The 23,734-nt window shown below is 41.5% G+C and overlaps 1 protein-coding gene across 3 annotated transcripts in view; it reads left to right on the top strand.

The window, feature by feature from the left end:
* ELAVL1 (ELAV like RNA binding protein 1) overlaps window positions 1-21,745 on the top strand; it is a 41,899-nt gene extending 20,154 nt beyond the window's left edge. For 2 of the 3 annotated variants that reach the window (XM_066984026.1, XM_013196262.3), the window contains exons 3-7: window positions 7,993-8,096; window positions 8,926-9,079; window positions 12,537-12,762; window positions 18,763-18,876; window positions 20,169-21,745. In XM_066984026.1, coding sequence (XP_066840127.1) covers window positions 7,993-8,096; window positions 8,926-9,079; window positions 12,537-12,762; window positions 18,763-18,876; window positions 20,169-20,493 — 923 coding nt within the window. In that variant the 3' untranslated portion in view covers window positions 20,494-21,745. The remainder of the gene's footprint in view (window positions 1-7,992; window positions 8,097-8,925; window positions 9,080-12,536; window positions 12,763-18,762; window positions 18,877-20,168) is intronic. The other variant, XM_066984027.1, reaches the window with a different exon arrangement.
* Window positions 21,746-23,734: the final 1,989 nt, after the last annotated feature.

Raw genomic sequence — 23,734 nt, 5'->3', positions numbered from 1 at the left:
GTTGGCCCGTCCCTCTGGGTGGCGGCCCTGCCCTCCAGTGTACCACAGGTTCCTCCCAGCCCAGCGTTGTCTCCAGTCTTGGCAAGAGTGCACCCCCATCGCCTCCAGGTTGTGGATAACAGCAGAAACCAGCGCAGGTCTGAGGACGGACCCCTGCGGTGCTCTACGTCTTGCGGGCATACAGGTAGTGTGACCTGCCACCCTCTGATCCACATCTCTTCTGATCTGGTTGACATTCATCCCGATTATAACATCTTAACTTGGATGCATGAATATTCTCAAGCACAGTATTGGAAGCTTGCTGAAGATGAAGGGAACGGCAGCCACTGCTCTTCCCTTGTCCACAAATCCAGTCCTTCTGTCCAAAGCCAGTCAGGCTGGGTAGGCATGGTTTGTCCCTGGGAAGTTCGTGCTGACCCAACCATGCTGTCTTCATCTTCTCAGAAACGTGTCCCTGGAGGACTTGCTCCATGATTTTCCTGGAACCCCAGTGAGGCCAACCAGCCTGCGGTGACCTGGGTTGTTCTTTGGGCTCTCTTGAAGGTGGACTTAGCTCTTGTCCATCTGCAGTTCCTGGGAACCTCGTCCGGTTCCCATGACCTTTCAAAGTTACTGTTCCCTCTGATTTTCTTTTTTTTTTTTTTGTTTGCTTTCCTTGCAAATCTCAACTTCAGTTCAGTTTTGGCTTTCGTGAAACCAAGTGGACTGTTTCTAAATTTCTTTTCTTGCAGGCTGTCTCTTCTTCATCTCCTGCATGCTGCTTGTTTGCCTTGGAGCTCTGCCACGAGCTCCCTGCTTAGCCAGGCTGCTCTGCTGACACGTCTACTTGTTTTCCTGAGTTCTAGGTTGGTCTATTCTGGTGGGCTTGAACCCAACAGCATTCCCAGTCCTTAGCATCCAGTACCGTCTTCCAGACCCAGTGAGATTAAGGAGATTTTGATATGTCTTCAAACACTGGTTTCTGACTAAGCCATCTCTAGCACTTGGGTTTTGTCACCTCCCGTGGCAGCCAGGCTGCATTCCTGCTGGGTGTTTGCCAGCCATGTGGGAGAAATAGTGTTGGGTGATCACAGGGGTGTAGATGGACCGATGTGGGCAAGTCCTGCAACCTGAGCTGTTCGTGTCTCCCATGTTTGCTTCAAGACATTATTTGCACTTCAGCATCATGTCCAAGCTGAGGAGTTTAAGAAATGTCTCTGTTGGGTTCCTCAAAGGAGTTCTTAGAAGTGCTGTGGAGCTACCAAATAATGCTCACAGGTAAGTGGGTGGCATCAAATTTGAGTAACAGGGGAAGACGTAGTGGTGAAAAAGATGCAGTAGTTTGTGCTTGTGTATGGGAACATGTGGTGACCTTGCTCTGAAGTAATTGTCAGCATATCCACTGCCTATGGGCAGCTTTGCATTTCTGGTGTGTGTGTTGAAGCTGCCGAGAGGTCAGGGATTCCTCCAACAAAAACCAGTAACCCTTATTAGCAGCATCCCTGGCTAGTGAACTCTGAAGTCGGAAGACGATGTTTCGCCCTTAGGGATCAGTATTTCTAAAGCAAAAACACTGGTTTTATTCACTGGCAGGTTATTTCAGGTCTTTTTGGCAGTCCTTTGCTTTATTCACTCTATAGATTACAGCTTTTAGAATGAGTTGGATCAGGATGAAGCTGTGTAGTGTGTGTTGTGCTGAGGCATGGAGTAGGCAAATGGTGTCTGGTCAACTTGCGCTGCTTGCTTAGGTTTGAATTCCTCTTTTAATTACGAGCTTTTTCATTCTTTAATTAACCAATTTAGTAAGCAGTTACCACAAACACTTGAGGAAATAAAGAAACTCGGTAATTACAGCAGTAATTCCTCCATGTAAAAGTCTATGCCTGATTGGGAAGGAGGCTGGAAATGAGAATGAGCAAGGGAGCTTTGCTATAATGTGAACTTCGTGTGCCTTTGTTGCATGTTCTGATGTGGTTTCTCTTCCACTCAAACCGTTTCATCAGTGGTGTTGCCAGAACTGCTGTTCAATTAAGCCCCTGCTTTTCTAGGCTGGAGAATAACAAAGGCCATGGCTGTTGTTACTCGCCAGGGTCAACTGGTATGGACACTGCAGGAGTTTAAATAAAACTTCGTTGCATGCGGTCAGGTCTGGAGGCTGATGCTTTAACCCTGCATCAATCTGACAGCCAGTTGCTGTTGAAATTACAGAAGCTTTTGACAGAAGGTCATTGAGAGACTGGAAGCTGGTCTGTATCTTTCTCATTAAATCAGTAGCTTGTTCCACTGGAGCCTAAAAATGTTTCTTTGCTTTTATTAAGATTTTTTTCTAGGTATGCTGTAACAGACTGCGTTTGAAATACTATGCATCTTTTCAACAAGTCCAAAACCGACAGTTACTTCAAATTATCAGTGCTATACTCTGGATTCAGTCTTCCTTCCTCTATTTCAACACCTGACAGCATACTCTCATCTCTATAAATAGGAAGGATAAGAGACAATAGTCCACCAAAATTTTAATTATCTTTATTTTGCTGTGCATCAGCTTATTAGCACCTTCCATTCTTGAGCTTTGTTCTTGGCTTTCCAATGGAAGTGGGGTTTCTTCTATAATGAAAGGGTTGGAAATTCCCAAAGCCTGTTTTATCTTCTTGTTAGCACAGGTGTACATAAAAGTGTCGAAACTTTGACAGCAGCGTATTATAACTTAACTTCAGAAACGGTGGCCTGACTCCAGATTTAAATATTCCACCTCAAACCAGAGTAGGCTCTGGGAGCTGGCGGTCCCAAGTCCCGTGGCTTCAGGCGGTTCCTTGTCCCCGGGGCCTTTCCAGAAAGGAGGAGGTAAGGTGCTCAGGTGCAAAGCCTGCAAACTGTAGCGATACCCTGTGAAGTATAGACGTGTACCTCTTAGTGTCTGTCTTTTAAGTGAATCTTAATGGCAGAAGTTGGCCAAGTAAAAACAAGCACTGCCACATGAGGTTGTAGCATTAATGAGCTCTGAAGTGGCTCTTAGTGTTGTGCCGGTGTCCAGCGGGTACCTTTTGCGTGCAAAGGACATAGAACTGCGGGAAGAAGCAGACAGCAGACATGTATCGTATCTGATCCCTTTTATATCGAAACCCCTCCTAGTTTCTGTAGTGTTCAGAGAGAATCGGTTAGCTCTGTTTTGAAATGGCTTATTTTTAATTTTAGAAATTGAATTTCTAGAACTGAACACGTTTTTAGGTTGACCTAACAAAGCAGAGGAATGCACTGCAGCAGAGGAAAGCCCAGCTGCTATTTTCTGTCACCGGATTTAGAGTTGCTAGCACATGCTTTTTCACAGCAGGAGCTGGCACGTGTACCTAGTGCAGAGAGGTGCTGCGTGCACAGCACTGCTTGTCCTGGGGGTTAGGATAACCTTGTGGTCACTTGCTCTGCCAGTCCTGCCTTGCTGTACTTCTGCGTTGGCAGGACTTCTTTCCTGAAGCTTGATGCAGGTGTGCTCACATTTTTCTCTAGTTGACACGCGTGTGTAGGTGCCGTTACACAGTGCTGTAACGGTACTGGAGCAAGCCCGTGCAGCGCACTTTTCGCTGTTCTCATCCTCTGAAGCTGCAGAGCCACCGCTTAGAGTTGTGCATTTCAGCCCACCGGTGTCTGTATTCAGACGAGGTAGTGCTTGATGCATTCGTGCGTGTTCTGCAGCAGCAAACAAAAAACCCAGCTATTCCCAAGACACCCCGTTCTCCTCAGTGACGTCTTGGGAGCATCTCTTCCGTCCTCCTGCGTTGGTTACTTGGCTTTTTATTTATTTATATAACCTCACAAGACTGCATCGATTGGCAAGAGTTGCTCAGTTCAGAAAACAAATTCTGAACTGAAATGCCTTCGTACCAAGGCGCTCTGGCGTAGTGGGGCCAGGTTTACATCTCGGCTTCCTTGAGGAGGGCAGGATGGGGAGAATCCGGGGCCGCTGCTTTCAGGGACAGCCGCTCTGTAGCGGGGAGGAAGACAAGCACCAGCTCTGTTCTCGTACTGGGCTCCAGTGAAACCGGAGTTGTCAGCCCATAGCAGGAGGGGAATGAGAAACGATTTAGGGACTGAAGGCGTGTGTCTGAGGCAGCAGGGGAAGGAAGCAAGGACATGGACAGAAAACCAAGTGACGCGCAGAAAGAAAATGAGTGCCCTCTTTGATGAAAGGGCTTCTTATCATGGGGACAAAACTAGATTCTTTATGCTGAAGGAGTATGGCAGTTTGTTTAAAACTAGATTTCATGATCACTTTGTTAATTTATTCATCCAGATAAGGGCCTACTTGTTTTTTTTTATTTCGGTCTCTTGAGTAGATTTACATTTTATGTATAAGCAAAGGGTTTGTTTATTTATTTATTTTTAATTACTATCCACTAAAAATAGATTGAGGAATGTTATGGAATTACTTTCTTTTGCACAATAGGTTTCTAGCAGGCTGTTAATGTTGTGGTAAAGCAAATAACGTCTCCTTGCCTGAGACAAATGCTTGACATAAATCTTTACGCAGTGTAAATGCCAGCCCCTTATTTTTCCTGGCATACCCTGAAGGAAGCTAGTTTGTGCCCTTAGGAGGTGGGAATGCATTGCACAATTACGAAGCAGACGGTGTTCCTGAGGAGCGATGTGTGGAGATGCGGAACGTGCCTCTCGAGATCTGGAACGGGCCTCTTGGTGCTGGGACTGCAGTGGGTGAGATCCAGCCTGGGTAGAGATCAAAAGCAAGACCTGAATGGCAGGAGATGAGTGAGGCTGATAAGTTGGTATCTGTTGTCTGTGCTGTGTAGGCTAGCTTTTTTAACACTTAAGGACTGTGAAGTCATGTTCCACTGATGTCATTTAAAGGTGGGAAGTATAGAGGAAGAGGGGAGGGTCAGCGTCCTAGTCCTTGTAGGGGAAGATAGGTAATAGGTGCTTCCTTATCTAGGGACTGAGAAGTTAGTGAGACTGTAACCACTGGGGATATGAGAAACTCTTACCGTTGTAATCCTGCCATCTGCTAGGTGCCTTCTCAGACCCTGCTGTTTTATCTCTGTTTGTTTCTGTTAACCCCATTCCATCCCTGCCCTCTTTTCCCAGGGCATTCAAACTCTGATACGAATAGCCACTGTATAAAATAGCCACCTGGATAAAACGAGAAGGGGAAAAGAACAGGTTTGGCTCAGGTGAAACCAAGACAGAAGGTCGAGGGGGTTATGGTCCCTGCGGGTGTGTTTTGGGAACCAGACACTTGGCAGGGTGAGCACGTGTAAGTGAAAGGATGGTACTTGCACAAGAACAAGTGGATATAAGTGAGATGGGGATAAACTCAGGCCCACTTTTAGAAAAGGAGAGCGTTGGAGGAGGGATTTCTAGATCGTGCTTTCAGTCAGAGTCCTCGGGACAAAAACCTAACTGCTTCTCACGTGAAGCTCCCTTTTTAGGGAAGGGGAATATGTACAGCGTGTGATTGCAAGGGCTTGACCCAGATCCTGTGGTCCCTTTCAGTTCTGCGTATCTACGAACACTTATACAGGATAAAAACAAAAGTAAGTAGCTTAATCTTCCTTGTCACTGATCTCAAACGGTGCGTAAACATACAAGCTGTCTGAGGCTCTGCACGAGAGGGCGTGCCTGCTCTGTTCTCTGGGGACTTACCCAGGAAAATGGGGAAGGACGTTCACTTGTGCTGGCCAGAGCACCGAGCCCCTGGTCTCTGTGACCCAGAGCACTAAGGACAGCTTAACAAATCCACGCTGCACAGGCTCCTGCCTTCGCCCTGCCAGGAGAGGATGGCTGGGTCTGCTATTTCCCTGATCTTTAAGGGCCTGTCTCCAAACTCTTTACTAGGACCTCATTCTGTGCAGTAGCGTGATGTTGATGTGGCTGTTGGGACAAACTGAGAACACCTGCAAAGAAGGGGGTGCTCAGAGTAGTGGTGGTCTGCAGAGAAGCTGCTGGTTTGCTGTGCCTGTAAGGAGTGTTGGACCCTTCCCACCCCCTTAGGTGGGAAAAATTCATCGCCTGCCATCTGCATGGCACGTATTCCCTCTGAGGCTTATCTTTGTTTTCTTAGATTAAGCCAGGGTCCAGGTGACGAACATTTTTCTAATTGATAAATAACGCATCTTCTTGATTAGGGAAAAAAAATATCACTAGTCAGGCTAACCACGCCTTATCTAAATGATTGACCATCTCTGGGGTCTTACCTACGTGCTTTTTTGTTGATTTCTTAATAATGTGCATTTTCTGTTCTATTAGCCACTGTCATCTGTAGCTCTTTAAAAGGTAAAGGTACAGAAGATGTTGTCTAAGATCTTTTATTCTATTTGTTTCCTATGCAGAATTAAATTCTACCTGGCTATCAAAGATTAATTTGCTATTGCAATTGTACAGAAGTGTCTGGTATCACAAAGGCTGGATCTGTGCTAGTGGAGATGTTTTAATGCTTTGTCAAAGAACAGGATGTCGTTCCTCTAGGAGGCGTGAATGTGAAGTGGATCTGGCTTCTTTTAAGAGCTTTAGCAGCCTGTAAAAATTAACTGGGACTGTTTATACAACAAGTGTATTAAGAAACAGGCTGTGACGTTATTTAGGTTTAGATGAGTTAGTGGTATATTACATTTCACAACAAAGCAGGTGAACACGGGACGTGCCAGGCAGTTGTGCTGTTACAGCTGCAGTCCGTCTGCGCCATGTGCTGTTGGTAACAACATGCAGAAGGTTATTTGGAGCTTCTTTCCGTCCCGTGCTGCTTATAGGCTGGTAGGTCTCAATACCCACAAGGTATTGATAGGCTACCAGGATATTGATTGAGGGCTGATGAGTCGTCTTGCAGAGGGGGATTAATCTTCAGTTACTCTGAGACTTTGTGCTAGGATGTCACCGCGACTCATCTTTGTGTATCTGGTGTTCTGAAACGTCTGGAAGGCATAGGAAAACTGCCTTGGCAGCTATGACTGTTGTGGAGCCGTGCCATGTAATCAAAAAGGGCTGTATTTCAGAAGAGAATGCTTTACTCTAATGTTTAGCCACATCTTCTAGTGTTCTATAGTGTAACAGTGGAGCTTAATAATGAGATAGCAGTAGTATATTATTACAGTAAAATAGCATGTTCTCCTGTGCACACTTCAAGTTTTCTCTCGTGCATTCTGTAGGTCTGACTAGGAGGAGTCTGAAAGACAGACAAGGGGGAGTCTGAAAAAGGAACACCTCTTGGATGGGAGGTGCCAAGACGGTCTGAAAGGATTTCAGTTATTTTTAGGCCTGCAGCGATAAGATAGCCTCTAACTGTTGGGAAACTGCAACCTGAAGTGACTTTATGTACTGTTATCACTGATAGGAGCATTTGTGGAGGTTGAATATACAGAAGCAGAACAAACAAATATCCAATTAAGTGTGCTTTGCCTTAAATGTTTTGAAGTTGTACTATTATTACTTTTTTTTTTGGTAAGACTTAAGGTAAACTTAAAGTACATGAAGTATCTGCATTGAAGATAATTTTTCACTTTTCAGCTTTATCCTGTGTTTGGGATACTTACTGCTTGTTAGCTGTATGAAGAAATAAAAACCTTCTTCCTGTGGTCTCCAGGAGCAAAAGTTGAAATAGCTACACAGAAACGTGTAGCGTGATGATTTCATACCCAGGGGTTCATCAATTCACATTTTTTTGCTTTCTGTTCTTTGTATACAAGAGTTTGTATTTGTGAACTTGGCAAAAATTCATGTCTTTGTTATATCCCCATTATGTTCATGAGACAAGAGTCAGTACAAGAGTTCAAATTTGATTTTTCTACTATTGATGGACGGTCTGCAGCCATCTGAGATAAACTGTTCTTGAGGATGTTTGAAGTAGCCTTGAGCTGTTTCTCGAGGTTGGCGTGCTCTGGAAGTTCTGTGGCATATTAAGTATTTACTGGATGGATTATGTTGAGTTCATTTTTCTTGCTTTCACTTCCTGTGATTTTGGTAGTGATAACCTTTTTGTGTAAGGATTAATTTAAAAACTGTTCTTCTGTGTAGGACACAGCTTAGGCTATGGCTTCGTGAACTACGTTACTGCAAAAGATGCTGAACGAGCAATAAACACGCTGAATGGCCTCAGACTTCAGTCAAAAACTATCAAGGTAGGATGTACAGATTTTTCAGTTTTCTGTGAAAATGACATTATATTAAACTTGTAATCCGTTTAGAGTGCTTGTTCATTCTGGTGGTGAGTTCTGTGTGCTGTCCAGCTGCAAGACAGACTGACTGTGGGAGCACAGTAGTGAAATGAGCTGTTAAGTCACTTGGGGTTTGTAATGGCTTGGTATTTAAAGATTGCTTTTGTTGCTTTTTGGTTGTTTTTTGTTCCCACCATTATTATAGAAGTAGCCAAGATCAAAAGCCTAACAATGACTTGGAATGAATTCTTATGTCTCAAAGCTGATCTGTTTTAAAGTGTTAATACACATGCACTCCTTCTTGGATATAACAGTACGTTATGTCCAGGAAATCACACCTGCTTCAATCATTTTTGTAACTTTCTCTATTAGCAGAAATTAAGATAGAAAGCTGCACTGCAGCTGATAAATTTTCTGACTCAAAAAATATACTGACTGCACAAGTTCTTGGTGTGAGCTGTGGTAACTGATAGGTCCACTGTTGAATTGCGAACTTTGGACAGGGATACTTCAACATAACGGGTATGTTGGAAACACTGGTCTGTTGCTGGCATTTTATAGCAGTGCTGTTTTTCTGTTTATCTGTCGGATGAACCTGAGAGCAATGAAGTTGTATAGGAGCATGATTTTTCTTCTGGTAATTTTCCTCTACCGTTTAGCTCTTCTGAACTACAATAAAAAATGCCTGCATTGTTTAGCGAGGAATAAATACAAGTGACTTACGACAAAATAAGCTACTCTTTCAATTTAAACCCTGAACATATCCTCTTTTTAATTATTAACCTTTTTTAAGGTTTCCTATGCTCGTCCAAGTTCTGAAGTTATCAAGGATGCTAATTTATATATTAGTGGACTACCGAGGTCAATGACACAAAAAGATGTAGAAGATATGTTTTCACGTTTTGGACGCATCATCAACTCACGTGTGCTTGTGGATCAAACCACAGGTGAGTTCTATTGCACTAGCTAGACAAAACTGTACTGTATGGCATGTTTTGTCTCTCTTCAGGGACTAGCAGCTCCTAAACTCATTTAACTGTCACAAACTAACCATGGCATCTGGTATCAACCACTGAAATAATTTTAATGGTCTGTCCTTTTCTAATGTGTGGTTGGTTTGTTTGTTTTTTTTCACACAGAATGACTTACATTGCTTCCTTTGCTAGGTTACAGTCTAAACCTCATAATGTATTCCATGCTTTTATTGTCTGTTCTATCAGGCTAAACTGTTGATTTGCCAAATTTCCTCTTGCTCTGACATTTCATGGGAGTATAGTGAGGTGTGTGCCTGGGCAATCTGCTTGTAATTTGAAGCTATGAAGTTTACTTCACACAAATGCAGCTGCTACTCACAGGTGAATTCCAGGCCATAGTCAAATATTTAAAAAGAAAAATACCAGTGTGTTTTGTCTTTCATACCAGCTTGGAATTCACTCATACAATTTCTTGATATTTTAAAAACATTTGAGGTGTCTTATCCTCTGGTTACTGCTAACCAGAAGAATAAGCTTCATATGTGAATTCTACCTTCTTGAATTTTCTGAATGCATTATGCTTTAAAAAAAAACAAACTCTGAAGTAAAAAGAAGTTGCTTAGTTAAGCACTCACCTCAGGAGAAAACCAATTTTTTTTCTGTTTTTCCTTTTTTTTTTTTTTTTTACAAAGGATTTCCTTTATAATGTTAATTCTGACTTGGTGTTACAATGTGTTTTGACAGTTTTAATTTCTTATGTAATTATTTGAAACAGCTATGCTGTGTAGTATGACTTATCCTGCAACCTTAGGTGTTCTGAGTTGTTTTTTTTCCAGCAGCTCATTTGTCATGTATGAATTATGCATGTGCTATATTAGTGCAATGACAAATGTGGAATTACTAGAATTAGATTAACATCTATACACAGTAGTATGTACTTTTATGTACATTAGTTGAGCAGCAGCTTTCAAGCTGTGTGAGGAGCAGCAGCTTTGATACTCTGAAGAATCCACTGTAATTTAGAGTAGGCCACCAGCAACTTTTGGTGAGATTCATCTGACCAAATGTAAAAGTCTACAATGTAAGTATCTCCATTGGAACTAGTTTCCTGAGTAGGCACCTACGTCTTAGTGTTTTGATCTGATCAGGTGGATTGCACTGTAAATGTGATTGCATGTAAAAGTCTGAGGTGACTAAAGGAGATCTGGGTACCAACACTGCAGGCACTTCAAGGCTGGATGAGGGAACCCGATCCTTCCTATTCTAGGCAGAGAAGAACTCATTTTGGGTAACTGGCATCCATATGACTCTGTCCCTCTGAGCTAGTTACCTGGATCACAACTGTAGGTAGAAGCAAGAAAAAGGCTTTAGGAGCACAGAAAACTTACTCATAAGTGTCCGAAAGAGTCACCGTTCTGTGGTTGCCAGTGGAGTCGAGATAGCTAGCGTCTCTCTCTGACAGGGCTATAAAATGAGATGACAGAAGTCATACAGTCAGAATCTTTCCAGGAATAATACAGCTTTTATCGAGTGTGCTGGGGCATGATGCTGTCTAATTCCCTCAGCTCAGAGGATATACAGCTTGCTTACAGAACCTTAATTATGTATTGTTTGAAGAATGTATTCTGTTTACACTGTGAAGCTCCATTATGCATGCATAGCGTAGGTTTCCTTTCCCTTCAAGAACGAAGCCATGCCTTGGCTTTAAAAATATGCGTTTCATATCTGGATCTGGGCCCAACTGGGACAAAGTTTCCTTTGTACTTTCAGGCATTCCTTCAGCAGAGGTTGTTCTCCAGCTTTCGAGCCTTAATACTATATTTTAAATGAAATCTCTGGTAAATCAAGTGAGAAGTGCTAAGCTGAACAGCATGGAAGTGGAGAAGCAACCATATGCTGGGCTTTGGGGTAGCCCTTGCTGACTGGGGGGTGCTGCTGCCATCCTGCGCCTCTGCAGCACGCGGCACAGAAAGACCTGTACTGGAGCACATCATCCGACCGGCTCTGATTTGAGCTGGTCTGGTCCAGTCTCCTGTTTTGAAAGCAATCACTAAGAAATCCAGATCTGGAATAACTTACTCACAGGTAGACTGCTTTCCGGGTGACGTTAGGAATACCACTTGCACAGGTGGTGCTAGCCACAGGGTGGCTTCTGCAAATGCATTTTCCACCATTGCTCTGCAGATGTTCTCTTCAGAAAGTGCAGTGACCTGGGAAGCAGGCTTTTTCTGTGTGACTGCATACCTGACAACGTTCAGTAAACGAGACGAGTTGTTTATGGAAGTTCTCCCAGTGCCCCAAAAGCAAACGCGCCCTTCCTGTAGGCCCTTATAGGGGCATTGCAGAGGACGGGTTCCCTTCAGCTTGCTTGCCATATGACCAGGGTTTTGTCCTGCTGTATTTCCTTCTGTAAAATCGCAGGAAGTAATGTCCAATTGCTTTGGAAACAACTTTGTAATTTATGACAAGTTGAAATAACTTTTGAAGCTTTCTTTGAAGATAGCCCTGTGTGAGCCTCTAGTAGAGGCAATATGAAAATATTTGATACAGCCCTTTCTGAAGTAGAGTTGGCAAAGTCCTGAAATTATTCTATCCATAATATCATCATCTTTGGAATGAAATTTAAACAGAATGTACCCTTTTCACTTCACTGTGGTAAGCAGTATTTCCAGATTAGTCACAGACGAGAAGGGGAAGTAGGGGGGAAGATCTGGTAAGGCGTAACTTTTACCTTGATCAAAAAGATAACAAAATCCAATGGCCAGCGTTGGGAAATAGAAACAAGATGCAAGTGTAATTGCTTCAGTATAATTATGGAGGGAATAGGTAATTCTTACTCAGTATTTAATGAATTAAAAATAAGGTATGTGCTAGCCAGAAGTAATGAGTATAATGCAGACTAAATTGTGATCTTTTTGTTACAGAAGGTTAAACTACTTTATTAGTTATACCTTCATGCCATAGTCTAAGAACTGGAGTGTGTGTTAGCCTTGGAAAGCTGAAAACATTTGGAAAATTTTGTGTTTGCAAATGCTTTTTAGTGTTACGGTAATCAAAGCTAAGGGGTTTTGTGATTCATTTTCTTCCAGTGGGATTCTTCTTGAGGGGGTATTAATTTAAAATGTTTTGGGGGGATAATGGAAATGGCATTCGATGTTGGTTTTCTTGGAATATTACCATATTTAATTTTTTTGTTTTAGTACATTATAAGTGTTAGTCACTCTAGTAGTTATAGTTGAAATGAATGTGTTCATTTGTCTTTTGTTTCTTAATTTTGTGCTTTATTCTCTAGCTGCTGAAGAACCATTAGTAAATGTAGAGAACTTGAAAGCTGTGACCGTAGAAACTTTTAACCTTTTTGTTTTTACATTCAAAATTATTTTGAGTTTATCCTGAACTTCATTTTTTTTTTTATTGGTTTGGTTAAAAGGTTTGTCCAGAGGGGTCGCATTTATCCGGTTTGACAAAAGGTCAGAAGCAGAAGAGGCAATTACAAATTTCAATGGTCACAAACCCCCAGGTTCCTCCGAACCCATTACAGTGAAGTTTGCAGCCAATCCTAACCAGAACAAAAATGTGGCACTGTTATCGCAGCTGTGTCATTCACCAGCTAGACGGTTTGGAGGGCCAGTTCATCACCAGGCGCAAAGATTCAGGTAGGTTAGGAAGAATAATGCATTTAAGGCTGTACTGCTATTCCCGTGTCCATCTGGGAAACTGTACTCTTGCAGCTGTGCAGTAATCTCTTCGTTGCAGCGTGTGAATGAATACATAGTACGCTATGTGTCCTGCAGTGTTATGTAAATAAATTGTTGAATTAAAAGATGTTTAAAGTAAAATCTTACTTGTAAAACTTGCATTAAAGCTAATTATGTAAAGGTACATACACTAAGGTGTGCATTTCTACAATTCAGTGTATAGTGAGATGATAAAGTAGCACGTTCCAGATGGGTGTTCGTAGATGCCTGTCTCAACAGATCCCCATTCTGTAGTCCATCTATCTGAATGTAGATACGATTTGGCAACTTAATTAAAGCTCTGAACCATTGGTTCCAGCAGGGGGGTGTCATACTAAGTTAAGAAAACTATCTGATTAAGATTCTGTGGGTTTTCTACCTCCATCTTGAGCTGTGTGGTGTTGTTTCCTTAAGTCCTCATAAGTTCAGGAAAATTATCGGGTAATTGCAACATACCGTCTGCTTCCAGAGCTGTGGAAGATATTGTGCATTTTGCCTTTGAGATTTGCCTTAGTTGCTTTGAATTTGACTTGCCTTAGTTGCCTAAAGGAGGATGTTGATAGCTGGACTGTGCTCTGGAATATGCATTATATTTACTATCTTGCAAACAAGTAATTGGCTTTCTTTAATGAGGTGTGTTCATGGAGAGTTTCTGAGAGTAGTCTTGCCCTGTTGAGAATTTACACTTTTTTTTTTCTCCTTGGAGATACCTGGTTAGCTCAGGAAAATCTGGACTAAAATGCTCAAGAAATACTCTGCAGTACTTCTGTTCCAGTGTTGCTGTGACCATAGCAGAGCTGTGTTTTTTCTAAGAACAGTTAGGCATAATGTGTCTCCAATGAGAATAAGTACTTCACAGTCAGCTGTTGTCTTATAGGAAAAATAAGAAAAAGCCCTTTATTGCAAGGGTGATTGAACCCTGGAGCAGGTTGTCTGGAGAGCTTGGAGTGCCATCCTTGGAGATGCTCAAAACCTGACCGGCACAACCTGCTGTGGGTGCCCCTTGCCTCGAGTTTACCAGGTTTACCAGGGGACCTCCAGAGGTCTGGGCCCTCTTCAGGTGTTCTGAGATTCTCTTCTGCTGTAGCACAAGCAAGTTGAATGCAGGCAGCTCCTCAAATAAGAGTGTTTTACTGAGGCACTCACCCAGATCTCTGCACTCAAACCTCGTAAGCCACACCAATTGATGAAATTCAGAAATATTGGCGGTTAGGTGAACTGTTCCAAAATTTGCACATCTATCTGCTGTGTTGGCTAGAGGCTTCATGGTCCTAGGAAAATCTTGAGGTTTGTCTCATGTTTTCAATCCTTAATACAATTGGGATGTATTCATCATCATCCTTCCCCTTAGGTTTTACAGCAGAATTAAGGTGCATCAGGATAAGCAGTGCAGATGGTATCTTTATTTTGAACATGAATACTAATAACTTTAATTCTGTCGTGTAATGGTCACATAATAAAAATGGCTAATATGTTTGTTTATAGTTCAGGTGGAACTAAATTGTAACGACTGAGTTGTTCATCGTTCTCTCTTGTACCATTAAGAGCAGCATTAATGTTATTAGTGTGCTTTCGCTAAGTTTCCACAGGCAGGGGTTTTCACAAGTGTTTTTTCACAAGAGTAAAGAAAACATGGTGTTCCTGTTCCATTGGCCTCTTTGGTAGGTCAAACTGTTCCCAGGGCTCATCTGTCAACATGTTCTGGTCACCTTCTGCTCCCAGCTGTAAGCTTGCTGGTGGAGATTTTTCAGTACCGCAGGTTGGCAGAGGTAATAATAAAGCAATTCTGGGTTAAGGAATACATTAGGTAGGAATTATGTAGGAATACATTATGGAGATAAGGTTAAGCTTCAGTAGTTGACTTCAAGACAAGAACTGCCCGTTTCTCTTAATGTCTTGTCACAGACTTGCAAGAACTGAAATGCTTCCTCCCCTCAGTCACAGGTGCGTGCACAGACACATGCCCAACACACCCACCATTCCACAGCCCAGTTTTTTTCTTCCCACCTTTGGTGCTAACTGCAGGTCTTTTCTAGTGAGTCTTCCTTAAAGGATGTTGAACTTACTGAGTTATAACTATTCATACTGTGATAAAACTTAGGAACCTTGCCTTGGGCCAGGTCTCTTTGTTTTCTGGAGTGAACAAAGTACGATGAAAGGATAAGCTGCTTCCAGAGAGCTCAGTCTGTATAAATTACACTTGTGTTCACTGCCACATAGAGGCTGAATACTTTAAACTGGCATTTTGATTACACTCCATCTTGTTCCATCATACCTCTGTAAATCCAGGATTAACCCTTTTGTACCTCCAATTTGTAATTATTAATTTCCTACAGATATCACTCAGACCTCTGCTTAATGGTCTCTTAATCCTTTCTGGTTCCTGTGGTATTTATGGCTTATGGCTCACATCAGGAACTGGTCTTAATGTCCTGTCCTGCTGACATGCTGAGTTGGCCTCCTAAGTCTGGTACATGGTCCAAAAGCCTCTCTGTTTCCATCCAGAACAGATGATGCTGCAACTTGGAACTGTGGTTGGAGGGCAGATGAAAACATCTGGGCCAAGGGTTTGAGTCTAAGCTTTCCTTAATTAAGCAGAGCAGAGGGTCTCTAGGTGTTGAACACTGAAGTTAAGGACTGAGGTTTGAAAATCTCGACCAAGGTCCCTAGATGTCTTACACTTCCCCAGTTTACTGGGGTTTTATGCTAGAAGGGAAAGAAAACAAACGGAACAACAAAAAAATCTTGAAAATATTCCTAGTTTAGTGGTTTTTACTTTCAGACTTGTTCAGAGTTGGAGCCAGTTCCCTCTTCTTGAATAGGAATACTTCTGTTGATATCAAAGCCTGTGAATTAGCTCCAGGATGCCTGAAGGGGATTGGTATTTCTTGATAATCCTTTGATCAAGGGGAAATGTAATAAGTCTACGTTGTTTAGCCCTATGTTGTTAGACAATGTAGAGGATTTTGTAGGCGTAAGGACCTTAAACCACAGAGGTGGGACAGTTAGGAGTTCTGGTTCTGATGGCTAGGTAGCATTTACATCCAGTTCACAAAATCCTTGAAAACTAAGCTGGCACCAATGCTTGGGCGGCTCCCAAACATCTATTTTGTTTCACTTCAGTGAAGTTATCTTCACATTTTCAATGGTAATCCAGTTTGTAGCTTGGATGCATCTTACATGGATTGAGGACCGCACAGAAGAGGACTTTGTCCAGAGTAGTGTTTCGTCAAAGCTCTAGAAGAATGTGATGCTGAAAGCCCTTATTTCAATTAGTGTTGCTCTTTGAAATTTGGCTGTTGGATTAAATACACTGTTACTTCAGGCTTAAGGTTCGTATTGATGAATTTTCAACAAGACCTGTTCTGTACACAGTAGATCTTCCTATCTGTATTGGGATATAAAAAAAAGTTGTGGGAAAACAGTGGATGTGACCAGTATTAGTTTGGTTTAACTCCTGTTATTTGTGGAATGATTCAAAAGGGAAAAAAAAATTCCGAGCTTATGTTAAAGGGCAACATATATTAAATATATATTATAGCTATAATATATATATAGCTATATTATTATATATATTATAGCTAATATTAAAAATTCCATTACTGCTAACTACCATTATATAAGCAGTGGGATTTCTCCCACCTGTGATGCTGTATATAGTTGTTGTCAGAGTGCAGTGAGAAGAATTCAGCAAAAAGAATTTATAGGACTTCCGTGGAACTAAAAATAAATTGTTTTAGTTTAAGAATGTCACTTCTGAGATAATGTACTCTAGCATGTTTAAAATGCTTCCTGAAATGTATTAAATGAGTTAGTCTCTTTCATAAGAGTAGAGCAAAGGGGCATTCGTATAAATGAGAAGCTTACAAAGTAAAAGCTTACAAATAAAAAATATTAACACTGTGTTGATGCTTAACATCACAAGTTGTTGAAGGCTTTACTTAAAAGAACCAGCCATAGATAACATCTTTTACAGATGCTCTGGGAGGGTTGGAAAAACAATATGAGGGAGATGATATAAAAATATAACAAAAAATGAGGGTACCAGCAAAAATTATGTCTGAGATTATCCAAATAACAATGTTAATGAAGTAATTTTAATTTTCTCTGGAGTGTCTTGCATCTGTGTGAACTAAAGTATTACCTACTTAAGTCAGACTTAGTCTTTTCAACATCCTTAATAAGATGACCCTTGGAAAGGTATACTTATATTTGCTGTGTCAAAAAAAACTCTTCCTGTAGGGCAACGAGGTACTGTGTGTCCACTGCTCTTTGCCAGGCTGGGTCCGGGCCGTTACCCCAGGCTGCTGCGAGATCTCCTGGCTCCCGTCTTGTGCAGGCTGTTAGTCCAGGGTAAGCAGAGACGTAGCAGGTCAGCTGAATCGCAGCAGGAGCTCTACTCCTTGTGTGAGTGTTGGCACCAACGACAGGTCTGTGACACTGGCCTATGTGATGCTGCTGGCTGGATGCAAGTCTAAATCTAGACTTCTTTATAGGTCTAGTCCTGTAGCATGCTTACTGACACTTCTGCAAGTTCTTTTGATAGTTGCTTTTATAACCAACCAGAAACTCCTGTGAAAGATTTTTATTTTTTTTCAAGTATATTTGCAAAGTATAGTTTCATTTTAGAGTCACGTTAGATCTGGTTAAGAGAGATTGTGTTGTGGTATTTCCTATGGTGGTGGTGTTTGGTGTCTTTTTAAGTGCCTTTTCAAGTCTTTTAGGGGTGTCTCTACCCTGTTTTTTTAATAAACCTGAAACAGTTTTGCAAGTCAAAAGCTGAAAGAGGAGAACGTTTGAAAAATAATGGAAAGTTAGTGTCTTCAAAGAACAGAGGAACTTGCTATTTTAAATCATTTTGGATGTAGTAGGTATTTTAGATTTATTGTCTGCCTGCTTTCTACCCCCAATACTTCTGCTACAGTTGTCTTCAGTTCTTGATAACCTGTTGATCTGGGCTTGTGGGCAGAGCGTGAGGCTTCGTAGTGGGCAGGTTCAGCCCTACACTGTCTGCTGGAACCAACATCACGCAGTTCTGAGCTTAGTGATTTTTCTGCTCCCTGTACATGTGAACAAGAACCCAAGATTGGTGATCTGTTGAGATGAACGTTTTCCAGATATGAATTAAGATAAATAGATCGTTACTCAAACAGAAAGAAGTTACAGAGCTGAAGGTGTCTGGGGAAAAAAAAAAAAACAAGTGTGTAAAGCATGCAAACACAGGAACATCTTCATATAAAAGCAAAATGAATACTTGGTAGATAAGATGTCACAATCATCAAATCACGTGGGTTAGCACGTTTCATTCACATTCTGATACTCTTAACTGCTTTTTCAGTTTTACTATAGTACAAGGATTCCCAAACTTGGATTTGCTCGGGGCTGGCCAACAATGGCAGCAGCAGTGAGTATGTGCAGCATGAGCTCAGGTGTGTCCGCACTGTGCTCTAGAAACACCAGCACCAGGCAGGGAGCTGCGCTGCAGCCTGGCTGAGCCGCGGCAGCTCTCCTGGCCCCAGGCAGCCAGCAGAAGCTACAGTGCAAAGGAGGGGAAGGTGTCTGTACCAGCAGGCTCCCTCTGGGTACAGGAGGGTCTGTTCGCTCAGGTGTCCAAAGAAGTGAGCTCTCCTGGAGCACCGGGGAGCGTGGGCTGGGGGAGATGATGACCTAGTGGTTCTCTTGTATGGGTGCACCCACCTAAGCACCACACTGACCGTGAGCTGACTTCCCTGCCTCTATGTGTGTGCTGCTGCAGCTCTGCTCCCCTTCCTTCTCATTCACGTTGCCTTGAGCCCTCTCCTCTCTGTAAAGGCAAGAGCAGCTCCTGTCTTTATGCAGGGCAAGAAGAAGTCAGTGGGGAAGTGCTTGGCACTGAATGCGGTGTTCACTGCCCAGATATCCATTCCCTGTTTTCTCCAGGTCAGCAGAGAATCAGGAACTGCCACCGCCATGTTCTTGGCAGAGAGCAGCACGTGTACCGCATTTAAGTGGTTTGCATATCACCAGTGGTACACCACAGTTTGGGAACCCCTGGTATAGTATAATTATATTTCTACAATCATGTGACCTCACATTTTTAAATAATACACGAGCAAAAGGGATCCAACTGAGGTTTTCTGCTTTAAATTTCACATTTCCTGACCCTTGAGTGCTTAGCTGTGCAACCATAATATTGCATTAAAATGTTCTAAAGCTTTGAATTTCTAGGATGGAGACCAGGAGTAGAAGATGAAAGGAGAATTAGATATGTGGGTTATAGGAGAAAAGAAAATAATACAGAGCAAGACATAAAAAGGAAAATTATTTGCTTTTTGTTAATCAGAATTACTGCTGGGCTACTAAGCTGGAGGCTAGATTTAGGAAGAGTGGGTAGGTGACTTTAAAAAGTCCAATTCAGTAAAGTCAGATGAGTTTTCAGAGTATGAAGTTGGTGTCAACTGAATAAGAAGAAAACCAGAAATACTTGAATTTTAAAACTGTATACTTTAAAGTGGTTCGCTATTTTTATATTTGAAAGCTACCACAGTTAGATTATCTGCATAACTGGTGTTAAAGAATAATAAACCAAAATTTAAATTCTGTAGCTAGAAATGTGGGGCATCCCAGCTACTGAGAATTAACTGAGGAAGTGCTAATGTTTCCTTGGCTACCTAATAGCAGAGAGTGTGCATGCCTGTGGCTTCCTTGGTAGCCTGCTGGTATTGGGAGTGTTTGCCTGCACCTGCTGCCTTATGGTGGAGAAGGGCGTAGGTTTTCTTCTGTTCCGCAGAAAGAAATTGAAATTAATACACACACAAACTCTGCTCCTAAAAGAAACCCAAAGAAAACCCTTAACTTAGGAGTTCCCAATGTGCTATTGTAGAGGCAAGAAAAGGAGGCTTATTGGATGCAACCCCCTTGAGCAAAATAAGTGGGAGAGGGTGGCTTGAAGCGAGCTGGGGCCTCTGGGGAGGTGTTGCCTGTTACTTCACATTTGAGCAATTCTGCATTGACGCCACTGAACACTTAACAGCCTAGCTGAGTTTCAAAGATCAATCCGGGTCCCCTGTGAAGGTGATTACATAAACTTGCCTTGCAACTGTTCTGTGGCCTGCCTATTTCTAATTATAGTTCCCTATTGATAAAGAAAAGAACTTGGAATCTTAACTTTTTTTTTTCCTGGCAGCTGTCAATTTGGTTTATTGTTAATTTGAATGGGTAAACATTTTTCTGGCAGTTTTGATGTCCATGTAGAAAATATTCATTCTCAGTTGCTTCCCATTCAAGTTAATTTGCTTGATTGAATTGAACTTTTTACATGAAATATTGTGCTTTTTATTTGCTAGGTTCTCTCCTATGGGTGTAGATCACATGAGTGGGCTTTCTGGTGTAAATGTTCCAGGAAACGCATCTTCTGGCTGGTGTATCTTCATCTACAACCTTGGTCAAGATGCTGATGAGGGAATCCTCTGGCAGATGTTTGGCCCCTTTGGTGCGGTTACCAATGTGAAAGTTATTCGAGATTTCAACACCAACAAGTGCAAAGGTTTTGGTTTTGTGACCATGACAAACTATGAAGAAGCTGCAATGGCCATAGCAAGTCTTAATGGCTACCGCCTGGGGGACAAAATCTTACAGGTTTCCTTCAAAACCAACAAGTCCCACAAATAACTTGCTCGTGCTTTTTGTATGGAATAGATAATTGAGTGACAGAAGTTGAAACATTTTTGTTAGTGTAAAACTCATTTTGCGCCAATTTTCACAAGTGTTTGTCTTAGTCTAAATGAGAAGTGAAAAAGGTTTTATATTCTGGGATGCAACTGACATGTTCAAATGTTTGAAATCCCACAATGTTAGACCAATTTTAAGTTACTTTAAGTTATTTCACTTAAAACATGTTAAAAAAAAATCCCCTGAAATCTTAAGTAGATTGCATTTAACTAGACCCTCTGGATGGTGGTAAAATTGAAGCATGCTTTCACTTATGAGACTAACATTTGTTCCATTGAATGTTGTCTGCAAAAACTGGAATCTTTTTAAACCTATCAGGCTGAATTAATTAATTTTTCTTGTTTTCATGTTGTTGTTTTTCCTACCCGTTCCCCTGACCTTCTTTACCCCAGACTCACTAGTATGGAAGAAAAGTTGAGAAATACTAATGTTTTAGTTGACAGTAAATTTGCTTTATCAATTAATATTCATTGCTACATATAGTTGAGGATTAGGCTTTATAAAGTCAAGGTCTTGTAAGTAGTAGCATGCCAGCATAACTTTTAACACCATTGATGAGGTAAGTTGCACACTGAGCAGCAGCCAAGTTGTCAAATTCAAAGGTTTTAGAAACATTACTTTTAAAGCCCACTTTCTAATAGGAATGGACCAAAGAGTTTCAAAGAAACTCCGGGAAGATTTCAGAGTCAAAATGAAACTCCAAAAAAGTGTGAATATATGTTGCTACTTTATCAAACTGAATCTCTTCTGTCCAAATATTTAATGCATGGTGCACTACTTACTGGTACATTATAATGCAGCAAGATACTCATTTTCAAAGATCATTATAGTCTGAATTCCTTTGGTAGTTCTGTTTTGTAAAGAAAAAAACATTTATAAACATTTGAGCATTGTATTTCTCGCATCCCTTCTAATGAGTGCTAGATTTTTCTATTTTAATAGGATTTTGTTTTGACAACTAGCTTTACTTATTGAACACTCAGCAGAAAAGTACTTACGACTTGCAAGTTAGATATTAACAAAAAAACCCTTTGATTTGTAGATTTAAAGATTAATCCCCCAAGTTTTCTGCAGACTGCCTTGAAACTTTGAGTTGTTCTGTTTCTGTTAATTTTCTTTTGCTTTTTTGTGTTTTTTGTTTGTTTTTACTTTTGCATTTAAGAACATTAAATTTGATTTTGTTTTGCTCAAATTTTGTTTTGTTTTTTATTTTCTGTTATTTTTTTGCTAAGTATTGCACAAAGTGTCCAGCTTTCAAAGAGTGTTGTTTTAAAGAACTCTAGTTCTTCTTTAAGAGTCTTAAGTTACTCCTTTGACAGATGAGTAGAAGAAAAAGGGTTGTGAAACGAGAGCACTACAATAAACCTGTCACATAGAAGCTACGTGCCACAGGCTGATGTAACCCTACAGGTGTTCTTTGGTAGGAAGCCCGAGGAGGAGGATTACTCTATCAGGTAAAGGCTGTGTAAGGATACTGTGCATGACTAGAGACTTAGCTTGGGCAACTCTCAGGGCTGTTAGTTATGTTCAGTTGCCAAAAAATAGGGCAAATGCGAAAATTGGGTCAGTTCTATTGCAGTGTCTCTTTTTTGTGTGAACCTCTGCCAGTCCCAGAGCTTGTTTTTGCATTCCTGAGGCTGATCCGTGCTGTCTGCTTGTATCGTTTCCATCCCTAGCTGACCTTGCCTTACAATGGCAATTGCTTCTCTTCTTCCTGCAACAGGACCGGCGGGCTTGTGCAGCCCAAAGAAATCTGCATCAGCATCTCTGCACACCCCGGCTGGAGAGCAGCTGAATTAGGTGCCCAGCTCCGTTAATTGCCTTTAGCACTGTCTAGGAACCGCTGCTGCTATGTTTCTGGAACTGCCTGTGGTACACCTGAAGGAATACGGATAGGCTTTGGCATAGTGAGCAGCCTCCCACCGTTTTTGAGCTTGTGTGCAATGAATTTAAGTGTTGTTCTACCATTAACATATTCTGCCTTGCCACTCCTGCCAGTCCTGTTCGCGCTGTCATCTTCTGAGACACCTGGGCAGCCTGAGATTTGGTACGGTATGGTGGTGGTCTGTAAAACGGTGGCTGTGACCGAGTGACGCCTCACCCCAAGCATGCTGTCTGCCAGCCACTTCTGGGCTGTCTATTCCAGACGTTTCCACTGATTTATCATTATTTATCACTTCAACGAATCCTTCTTTTCTGGTGTACAAGAAGAGATTCAGAAGCATTGTTGGGATTTCTCCCAAGTTACAACTGCATAGTACAGAGCAATCTTACTGTGTCCCGTCACCTCTTAACCTCAATACTCCGCTGTTCCACTGGAGTGAGTCTGAAATGGTTTCCAATTTCCTCTAATTCTCTCTTGCCTTATTTCATGTAAGATCTTTTTTCTAACTAAATGGGAGCTGCTGCTTTATTAGAGGATTTAGATTGAGATCAGACTTCCAACAAATGACACCCTGAATATGACTTTGCATCTACAGTTATTACAGGCATGTATCAGCAGTACACTACTGTGAGCTCACCAACTGTCACATTTACTTATTTTAACTTTTCTTGGAGGCTTCTAGTGTCATCCGACTGCTTCCCTGTCTTTCCATCTCCTATTCATTTGCTAAATAAGAGGGAAATGTGGGATACTGTCAGTAGCGGTATGGCAGTTTCTCTTTTAGGAAACATCTGATCCCAGACGCCTTTGATAGTTGATCTGAAAACAGCTACTAGGCAATTCACCTGAGCAGAGTGCAGCTCCTTGAGTCAGTGAAAAGGGAAAGAAATATCCTACTTAAATATCAAGAGCTGATGGTGGAAGAAGTGCGTGGTCTGTTCATTGCACCATTCTAACAGTCAAATATTTGGCTTAAGTAGTAAAAATCAAGAAAAAAAGTGAATGTATTTATGATGCTTTTGGACCTAAACAATAGCCTGTACATTGGATTAGTAAAGAGCAAAAGGAAACTTCGGGAAGTGGAAACTAAACTCCAGTACCAAGTAATCTGTCAACAATTTTTCTAACAGAAAGGTAAGAACAATTGGGTTTTCTTATCACATCATCTGGCATACCATTCTTTCAAGCTAACACCTGATTTTACCCATTTCCAAAGTGATTTTGTCTCCATAATCCTCAGGGAGTTAAGGGTTTAAAGGATGAAAACTGCAAGTTTATTTGTTGATTTATTTTGAG

The sequence above is a fragment of the Anser cygnoides genome, chromosome 27 (genome assembly GCF_040182565.1).
Source record: "Anser cygnoides isolate HZ-2024a breed goose chromosome 27, Taihu_goose_T2T_genome, whole genome shotgun sequence".
In the NCBI taxonomy this organism is placed as follows: domain Eukaryota; kingdom Metazoa; phylum Chordata; class Aves; order Anseriformes; family Anatidae; genus Anser; species Anser cygnoides.
The sequence above is the reverse complement of the archived record's forward strand: the minus strand, read 5'-3'. Positions and strand labels throughout refer to the sequence as shown.